General features: G+C 41.1%; 1 protein-coding gene across 1 annotated transcript; it reads left to right on the top strand.

The window, feature by feature from the left end:
• Positions 1–4,694: 4,694 nt before the first annotated feature.
• LOC146658099 (granzyme K-like) lies at positions 4,695–8,463 on the top strand. The gene is made up of 5 exons (XM_085426553.1): positions 4,695–4,758; positions 4,934–5,078; positions 5,737–5,872; positions 7,796–8,065; positions 8,155–8,463. The coding sequence occupies exons 1-5, from the start codon at positions 4,695–4,697 to the stop codon at positions 8,305–8,307; spliced, it is 768 nt and encodes a 255-aa protein (XP_085282679.1). The 3' UTR covers positions 8,308–8,463.
• Positions 8,464–10,039: the final 1,576 nt, after the last annotated feature.

Here is a 10,039-nt window from a genome sequence, read left to right as displayed (position 1 = left end):
ATGCTTTTGCATATTCGTAGTGTTTCCTCCCTTAAATGAAATATCTACTTTGCAAGTATTGCAAGTTGCCCTGTTGTCATCCGTTCTCGTAAAGTATGACCAAACTTTTGAGCGTTTGAGCCGCCATGTTTCCTGCCAGGTAAATGACGCTCCGCAACGTGGTGACGTCATTCGGGGCGACTGGAATCGATAAGAGAATCGTTTGCAAAAATGGCAAACACTTCCAAGGAATTGAAACAGTGGGAACCGGTTCTCAACAAGAACCGGGTTTCGATACCCATCCCTAGTGATCACTGACTGTTTTTAGGAGCTTTTTGAGATTAAATAGAAGAAAATACAAAACATTAAACATGTTAACAACACAAAAGCCATATTAAACGCAGACTACTTTAGGCCCGGAAGTAGGATTCGTCACGTCATCACTTAAAGACTGGATTGGGTGATTTGGTACTACAAGGTCATTAAGACATATGGTTTAAATCTGTTCGCTCTTTCTAGTCCCTGTCAGGACTCTTGCTGCAGCATTTTGGATGAACTGAAGGCTTTTCATTGAGTTTTTAGGACATCCTGATAAAAATGATTTATGTTGGTCAATATCAAAGAGCAAACCAAGATAATGAAACTGACTCATGATGGGCTAAAAACTGTCAGCAAAGATGTGTCAACCTGACAGGGAAAATATCGTTTTGAAACCTTTTGGGGAAATTACTGTTTCAAAACCTTTCTTTGTACCAATGTTAGGACATTGTGTCTTTCATCAACATTTACTTACACAAAATGTTCTTTTGATTTTTCAACCTGTCTTCTTTTTCATTTCTAGATTATAACGCAGCGTTCATAAACTTTATAAGGATAGATCACAGTTTCAGAGACATACCAGCAAAACATGATAACATAAATTACACTTAGTAGTATTTCACATGTGTGGATGTGTGTGCACGTTTGTGTGGATTTGTTGTGGAGTCTGACAGCAGTTAGAAGGAAAGATCCGCCGAATCTCTCCGTCCCACATCGTGGCCACTGAAGGAGCTGCTCAGTGCTGTCAGAGTCTCCTGCATGGGCTGGGAGATGATAGCCTATAAGTCTGTATCCAGACTGTACCAGCCCATCACCAGGTGCAGACATGTAGTGCAGCCGTTACATAGCATGTATGTGCATGTGTGTGTTAGATATTAAAGCTCAGTTTCACCCATCTGTAACAATGTGAATGTTCCACAATAGATTGTGTTGCTGCATGGACGTTTTAGAGTGTCACACGAGTAAGGATTGTTAGGCTGTGTGTTGCTGTTGTACATGGCAGAGGACCAATCTGAGTCGCATGACTTGTTAATAAAACTTACTACCCCGTTGGGTAGGAAATAGATATTCTGGAGTCTGTTGTGAATGAGACCAGAATATAACACCATCAGCTGTGAAGGTTTTGTGTGGATGAGTCCATTTTGCTCAGACTGCATTTCTTCAGCTCAGCATATGAAGCTGTGCACCTCAGTGTTTACTTGCTTTTTATGATTCTGACATAACAGGTTTACACTTTTCTTCTCAAGTGCAAAATGTAAATTATTTTAATTTCAGTTTTGTATTATGAATATTTTAAATATGCAGAATTCGACTGAAGACGTTTTACAGAGTTGATAAGGAAAAGCTTTTGTGGGATTTCATCTTCCATGTGTAAATATGGAAACTGCATGTGATTGTTAATTAAATGACTGCCAGTGCACACTTGAATTACAAATTAAATGATTCGCTTTTGAAAAACACTGAAAGAAAATGAAAATGTTCAAAAAATGAAAGTGTTGTGCTGATCAAGGGTCATTCTGGCTCAAACCACCAACTTTAAACCATAAACATTTTTGGTTCAAAGTTTGGAAACATGGCATGATTTCTGTGAAACTTTAGCTTCATATATCAATAATCAAAATCGGTCGTTAGAGCCAGCGTTTTGTGTTTCATTTTGGTGTCATCTTTTGTTTTGTGTTCACTCTTATTTTGTATTAGTCGTTAGGGTTTGGTTGTTGTGTTTTATCATTCCTACCTGTGTCTCTCCTGTGCTCTGTTCGTGTCCCTGAGTTTGTGTTGTTAAACCGTCTGTGAGTTTCCTGTTTTACTTTGAAGGTTTGTGTCTCGTTGTGTGTAATTGGGTTCAGCTGTGTTCCCCTCTGGTGTGTCATTCCCTCATTACCTTGTGTGTATTTATAGTGTGTGCCTGCCTGTGTTCCTTGTCGGTTCATCTGTATTATTTGGTCATCTCTGCTCCTCATTCTGCTCTCCATTCCCTGCTCTTCCCCTCTTCCTTTCCCTCCTTATGTTTTCCCTGCGAGTGATTCTGTGAGTTATCGTTTCAGGTTTTGTTTGTTAGTAGTTTTCCCCAGTTCAGGTGTATGTTTAGTTTTGCCCTCGCTTTTGTTATTTATCGTTCACTGTAAATAAACTCACTTGCATCACCGCTGCTGTCTGCAACTTGGGTCCTCCTTCACTTCTCCACATGACTGCTGCGGCAGCCGTGACAATCGGAGGCAATGTTTGAACTTGAATGTCTCAAAAACTATTAACAATAAAAACCTGAAATTTTCACTGCCCTGTCAGCCACCACGAGATGAGATTCTGAGGCTACCACTGTCTTGGCTTTGCCTAGAAATGCTGTGCATGAAATGTATGCTTTGTGGTCCCATGTTTCTGGGACGCCCACTTCCCAGTCCTACATGTCCTGTTATCTAGAACCTGGCCTTCAGTTTGGAGGTGGCACTAAGGCTCACTCCAAATAATGCTGCAACTTGGTTTTTATAGAACACCAGTGTGACATTCATTGGCGGTCCTAGCCTGTTTGCCGCCCTGGGTGAACACTCCCTCTGGTGCGCCCCCCCAAACACCACCACACACACACATAACGTGATTGACATGGCAGCACTGAATGCACATGTGCTGTATCAAGCATGCACCGGGACGAAGGAAAGACGGGTGGACTTCCTGGTGGAGCTTGCAAGAGAGTTGGCTCACTCTCATGTAGCTGAGAAGAAGGCAAGAAAAGAACAGTTGCTTTGGACACAACCCTCCACACCGAGCCCTGGAAAAAGAGCCATGTGTCAGGTCAAACACAAATGCAAGAACAATCATGCCACTGTGCGATGTGTTCACTGCAAAAGATACACATGTGGTAAATGCAGACTACAGATAGCATGGCAGTGCCAGGATTGTGAGTGATTGCTGAAAATGTTGAATTGTACTCACTCACTTTTTATTATTATTTGTAAATATGTGTACAGATGGTTGGTTTTTTGTACTGTTTTCATCAATAAATCTCAGCAACAAAGGACCTACACCCATGTGTGTTGATTTCTCCCTAAGACGGCAAACTGAAACACTCCAAGTTGGTGACTTTTGGAGATTTATTTCCCTGGATGATTGAGAATGCATCAAGACGAACACAAAAGGAAGTTCACAGCTTTTAGCAGCTCCCCCACCCCCTCAATCACACACCCCCACTCCCCTCCCTCCAGAATTCCCAGGTAACAACCTAATGTACATATGAATGACTAGCCAATTTAGCTTCCACTTGGCTGAAGCTAAAGCTTAGCTAAAAGCCTACCAGCCATTTGGCTGGAAGGCGGGTTTTAAAGGTAGAAAGGTAGAAGCCTGGGACTCCTATTATCAACATGTTTCTTTCTTTTTAGCTGTTTCTGAGCTTAAGAAACCAGTGAAGCAAACAAGACAGCAACTGTCTCAAGTTAGGCAAAGAAAAAAAGTGGGAACAAATTGGGAAAGACTGTCAACGATATCGTTTTGCAAACTTTGGTGAAACCGTATCAAAAACTGTCCTTTGTAAATGTTAGGACATTTTGTCTTTTGTCATCATTTACTTCCACAAATCCTCTTTTATTTTTTTAAGCGGACTTCTTTTGTTCTAAATTCTAACACAGCTTGTTTTTGTGGAACACCTACATGTCTGCACACAGTGACATCATGAGCTCTATTCATTCTCCGTTACATAGCATGTATGTGCATGTGAGTGTTAGATATTAATCATAGATTTCACTGCAGGTTATGAAAGGTTTGAGTGGATGTGTCCATTTCACTCCTTCATTTTCACCCTTCAGCTGATCATATAAATCTTTGCACCACAGTGGATTCAACAAAGAGAGATTAGAAGGACGTTTTTTAGATTTGCACAAAACTCATCACACAGTTTCACAGACCAAAAACGTGAGAGAAGAGCAGAATAACTGTTTACGACAGTGTAATAACTGTTACAATGTCGCTCTTGTAATGATGTGTTATTGCATATGATTCACATGTTTGAGCTCATTTATCTGTTCTGTTTTATTCCTGCTATTTTTTATGTATTGTATAATTTAACTAACGCTGCACTCTTGGAAGATTTTAATCTGGATAAATATTATGATTTTGCTGTATGATGATCAAAATGAGGATTTCAATTTATCATTTGAGCATGTTTTCCTGTTTGTTGTTTTAGTTATTGAAATACTTTTGTTTGGAACCAAACAGAATCAAAATGATTTCATATGTGTGTGTTACATTTTGATGAGATTTCACTGCAGGTTTTGACGGGTTTGGATGGGTGTGTCAGTTTATCTTACTCATCCAATGTCAGACCACGCCCCCTCAGCTCAGCACATAAAGCTGAGCATCACAGTGAGTTTCACTGCATTCAGCGTCTGATCAAAGAGAGGGAAGAAGAAATGTCCTGCCTGAAGAATTTCAGTCTCCTCATCTCATGTGTGCTCCTCTTCATCATCCAGCCAGGTGAGTAACGTTTTCCACTGTAATTTAATTTAACGATTGGTAATTTTAATCTTCATGTAAATAAGCGTAATGCAAAGTCACACTGCTGATCTCCTTCAGGTGTTTGTTTCACTCATCTGTTCTTCACTTGATCATCAGCTGATTTATGTGTCCTGATATTTTGTTTCTGTTTCAGGTCGTGGTTCTGAGATTATTAATGGGAAAGAAGTCAGGCTACACTCACTGCCTTACATGGCCTATCTTAGAACTGTGACTAATTCTTGGTGTGGAGGGACATTAATCCATCCACAGTGGGTCCTGACAGCTGCCCACTGCACTGGGTAAGAATCTGAGGTCCTATTTTCCTCAATTTTAAAAATAATGCAGTATTTATTTTCAACAGACTATTATTCCTTCAGTAACTACCCAGAGGTCACTGCCCTCACCTGTGGTCACGAGCTCTGGGTAGTTACTGAAAGAATGAGATCAGGGCCAGAGCAGCAGAAATGTGCTTTCTGTAAACGGTGGCTGGCCTCTTCGTTAGAGAAAGCGAATAATACACACTGCTATAATTATACATGCAAAGCTAATTACATTGAATGGAGAGGATGAATATAGAATATTTAAAGCTGATTTTTCTCTCTCTTGTAAGCACAATATCTGTACAGAGGTGTTCTAGAAAGTTTTATTTAAGATGGAATAACAAGCAAAATATAAGTGTTGCACTCATTTAAAATAACACAGAAGCCACAGCTACATACACATCAAACATTTGATACATTTCTTCATTTAAAACATTTTCTGTACATTTTAATTTCTTCATTCAGCTGGAAGAAAAAATAACGCAGATTCACCCAAAGCTCAGTAACAGCTATAACCCAGCCATATGTAGTAATACACAATAATAAAGAACTATGATGACTGTTTTAGAAGCCGCTGACCTGTTAACCTTTTAAATATGTAAACCTTCATCACCAGATTGTGTTTTTTCTTTTACAGGAGTTACTGGGTGATCCTGGGAGCCCACTCCAGAACGAAAAACGAAAGTTCCAAGCATCAAAGAGTCGTTGAGAAAAGTTTTCCTCATCCTGACTACTGTTGTGCAAGGTTGGACGATGACCTCATGTTGTTGAAGGTAAGGTGATATATCAGGGTCTAGGGATGGGTATCGAAAACTGGTTCTTGTTGAGAACCGGTTCCCACTGTTTCAATTCCTTGGAATTGTTTGTCAGTTTTGCAAACGATTCCCTTATCGATTCCAGTCGCCCCGAATGACGTCACCACGTTGCGGAGCGTCATTTACTAAGCGGCTCAAACGCTCAAAAGTTTGGTTATACTTTACGAGAACGGATGACAACAGGGCAACTTGCAATACTTGCAAGTAGATATTTCATTTAAGGGAGGAAACACTACGAATATGCAAAAGCATTTGCTCACAAAACACACGATGACCTTAAATGAATGTCGTGTTTTTAATTCCGCTCCGGACTCGTGAATCTCAACCCAGCAGCAGCGGTAATGCGGCAGGTAAATAATCAACAACAGTGCATATTATGTTAGCGCGATCTGCCTTATTACAAACCTGCCATTACTGTGCATTTAGGTGACCATGATGAGAGAGACAGACAGAAGCTGTGTTCCAAAATGTCGGCTGCATCCTTCGGAGGACCCGGCCTTCGCGGTCTACGTGGGCCGGGTCCTTCGAAGACCGAGAAGGCCGGAAGTGCGAGGCTGTGAAACGGAACGGTCTTTTGCAAATATTTGAAAGCTTCTTTCAAATATGTTAAAAGTTTATTTTGTGACCCAGAAAGAGTAATAAGACTAATTTTAAAACTTAGCAGCGGCCGCCATTGTTGGCAGCTGAAATTTTGCTTGGGCCGCGCTATGAATTCTGGGATATGGTGGGCCGCGAAGGACACACCCGACCCATCCTTCAAATTCGGGGAAATGAAGGACGCATTTGACGGCCGCATTTGAAAGAGTCGACGAATTGGTTGGCTCAGATGCTGGCAGTTCTTGCTGCAGTCTACCGTTAGCGTCTCCTTTCAGGCAGGATAGACGAATGTCACCGAGCAGTGACTCAGTTTGTGGTCAAAGGCTTGAACCCGTTTGCACCCAGAAGTGTGAGACGGTCGATTTTCGGTAAGTGAATGTGTTTATTTGTAGGCAGGGACATTACTGGATATTCTTGTGTAATTGCTACAGAATAATTTATGTTATAGTTTGTTATTGCTACAGAAGAATATTTATTTTATTATTTTACATTTACAATTTTTTTCCCCGGGGTCCCTGTGACACCCCATTGAAGAGCCGTAGGCTGGATCTCTGAAGATCTCACTGCTGGGTTTGTAAGGCCATGTTACTCCTAAATTTCTATCTTGTTCAAAGAGAAGATGTAAAACAAAGTTCTAAGCTAATCGACCTTAGTATTCTCCTTTTTTAAACAGAATCGAAAAAGAATCGAATCGTGAAACAGAATCGAAAATGGAATCGGAATGGTGAAAATCTTATCAATACCCATCCCTATCAGGGTCTGATACAAATAATGTAAATCATAAATGCACTGCTTCTTATTTAGCACCTTTCTACTCTACCTGAGCACTCAGAGCGTTACACAACATGGCTTATTCACCCAAACACATCTTTCTGTGCTTAAGTGCTTTCTAACACTCACACACACTCACACTCTCACGTAGCATCAGAGCGCATCGTGGGGTTCAGTATCTTGCCAAAGGATTTCTGACATGCAGACTGGAGAGACCAGGGATCACACACCAAACCATTCTATTAGTAGATAACCTGCTGTACCTCCTACAGCCAACTCAGGTGTTGCTTACTTAACTAAAACTTAGTTTCATTTTTTAAAATATAAAATGTATTTCCATGTCTTTATAGACATGTTTCAACTCAGCACTGCACATACTTCATATTTTCCAAGCAAAATATTAGAAATAAATGAGTGGTGCTACAACTCTTTAGCAAATATTTGTTTATTTAATGTAGTTAATGTGGAGAGATTCATTACCAATATCTGATATTCTTTTTAACTTTTTTTCAGCTTAAAGAACCGGTGAGGAAAACCAGGGAAGTGCAGTGGCTCGAGGTTGGCAACACTGTGAGAGACCCGGCAGCTGGCAGCAGGTGTCTGGTGGCTGGATGGGGAGAAACCGAAAACAACCAAACATCAGACGTCCTCAAGTCTGTCAATGTGACTGTGGTGGACAGGCAGACGTGCAACTCTCGTGATTATTACAACCACAAACCTGAGATCACCAAACACATGATATGTGCTGGTTCAGATGGTACAAACGTCGCTGATACCTGTCAGGTACGTATGAAGATTACATGTATTTTTCCTTGTTTCCTTGCATTCAGCTCAACACCTGAGACACTGTCATGTGTTTGTTCTTGCTGCAGGGGGATTCAGGAGGCCCGCTGTTGTGTGATGGAGCGCTGGTTGGAGTCACTTCTTTTGGACGGGGTTGCGGTATCATTACAAAACCTGGAATCTACTCGTTTATCTCAGAGAAACAACTGTACTGGATCAAAACCACGATGAAGTTATTCTAAATGTGTGAAACCACCAGCATCAGTCTGCATGATTTGATGTTACATCTGTCAGTGTTGTCTCTGTAGACCTTTATTCAGTTTATCATTTCATTGTTCCTCTTACAGTTTATGATAATTTAGTTTCTGCCAGCTTAATATACTTTTTTTAAATAGATTCTGCACTTGGTTAGTCCACTGCATGAACCACATTTTAGTCCTACTGTGAACAAAATTGGAAACACTGTTTGAAATTTTACCATTTTCACCACACAAACCAGACAGAAACATGGTTATATTTAATCATCATTTTTCCAAATAATTCAAAGAACTCCCAGACATGAGTGCTCCTGGTTGTTGCAGATGAGTGCGGCTGCAGTAAAACCAGGGAGAAGCAATTTTTATGTACACACAAAACCCACGATTGTAATATGAAACAGAGATTATTCAGACTGTCAAACATATACAACCAACTGAAACTGAAGATGAGGCTTGTGGACAGGTTTGTTGAAAAAGACACAAACAAAAACTTGTTTTCTTCATTTTGCATTACTGTTGCTTGAAAACCAAAAAAACAAACATCTTTTCTACTTTCTAATAAAGCTGGAGGCATGAATAAAAAAACACATTTGCTGTCTTTTTCTTTGATTGTACTGCAGTTTCAAACTGTACCTTTCAAAGTATCATCGTTAATATAATGAGTTTACAGTTACAGTCTAGTTTGAGGCCCAAGAAACATTTTTACTGCTTTTTGAAAGCATTGCTGTCGGCCACAATGTTGGCAATGTTATGTGACATTAGTGATGTTTGTACTTTCAGCCTCTACACACACACACACACACACATATATATATATATATATATATATATATATATATATATATATATATATATATATATATATATATATATATATATATGAGGCTGTACGCTAAGCGGAAGGAAGGGGGCCGGGGACTGGTGAGTGTCAGCACCACAGTCCAGGATGAGACAACGAACATCCAAGAATACATTGGGAAGATGGCCCCAACTGACCAAGTGCTCAGTGAATACCTCAGGCAGCAGAAACCCAAGAAAGAGGAGGGAGACAAGGAACCATCATGGAAGGACAGGCCCCTGCACAGTATGTACCACCGGCAGATAGAGGAGGTGGCTGATATCCAGAAATCCTACCAGTGGCTGGACAAAGCTGGACTGAAAGACAGCACAGAGGCACTAATCATGGCAGCACAAGAACAAGCTCTGAGCACAAGATCCATAGAGGCTGGGGTCTATCACACCAGGCAAGACCCCAGGTGCAGGCTGTGTAAAGATGCCCCAGAGACAATCCAGCACATAACAGCAGGGTGCAAGATGCTAGCAGGCAAGGCATACATGGAACGCCATAACCAAGTGGCCGGCATAGTGTACAGGAACATCTGTGCCGAGTATAACCTGGAAGTCCCGAGGGCAAAATGGGAGATGCCCCCAAGGGTGGTGGAGAATGACCGAGCTAAGATCCTGTGGGACTTCCACATACAGACGGACAAAATGGTGGTGGCTAACCAACCGGACATAGTGGTGGTAGACAAACAGAAGAAGACGGCCGTAGTGATCGATGTAGCGGTTCAAATGACAGCAATATCAGGAAGAAGGAACACGAGAAGCTGGAGAAATACCAAGGGCTCAGAGAAGAGCTCGAGAGGATGTGGAGGGTGAAGGTAACGGTGGTCCCCGTGGTAATCGGAGCACTAGGTGCGGTGACTCCCAAGCTAGG

Source organism: Rhamphochromis longiceps, linkage group LG12, assembly GCF_057381845.1.
Source record: "Rhamphochromis longiceps isolate RC_006_pf linkage group LG12, R_longiceps_female_GT1.1, whole genome shotgun sequence".
NCBI classification, from domain to species: Eukaryota; Metazoa; Chordata; class Actinopteri; order Cichliformes; family Cichlidae; genus Rhamphochromis; species Rhamphochromis longiceps.
The sequence above is the reverse complement of the archived record's forward strand: the minus strand, read 5'-3'. Positions and strand labels throughout refer to the sequence as shown.

Coding starts and splice junctions, on each gene's coding strand:
- LOC146658099 (XM_085426553.1), top strand. CDS start 4,695: ATGTCCTGCCTGAAGAATTTCAGTCTCCTCATCTCATGTGTGCTCCTC. Junction 5,873..7,795: donor ATGACCTCATGTTGTTGAAG/GTAAGGTGATAT, acceptor ACTTTTTTTCAG/CTTAAAGAACCGGTGAGGAA. Junction 8,066..8,154: donor ACGTCGCTGATACCTGTCAG/GTACGTATGAAG, acceptor TTCTTGCTGCAG/GGGGATTCAGGAGGCCCGCT.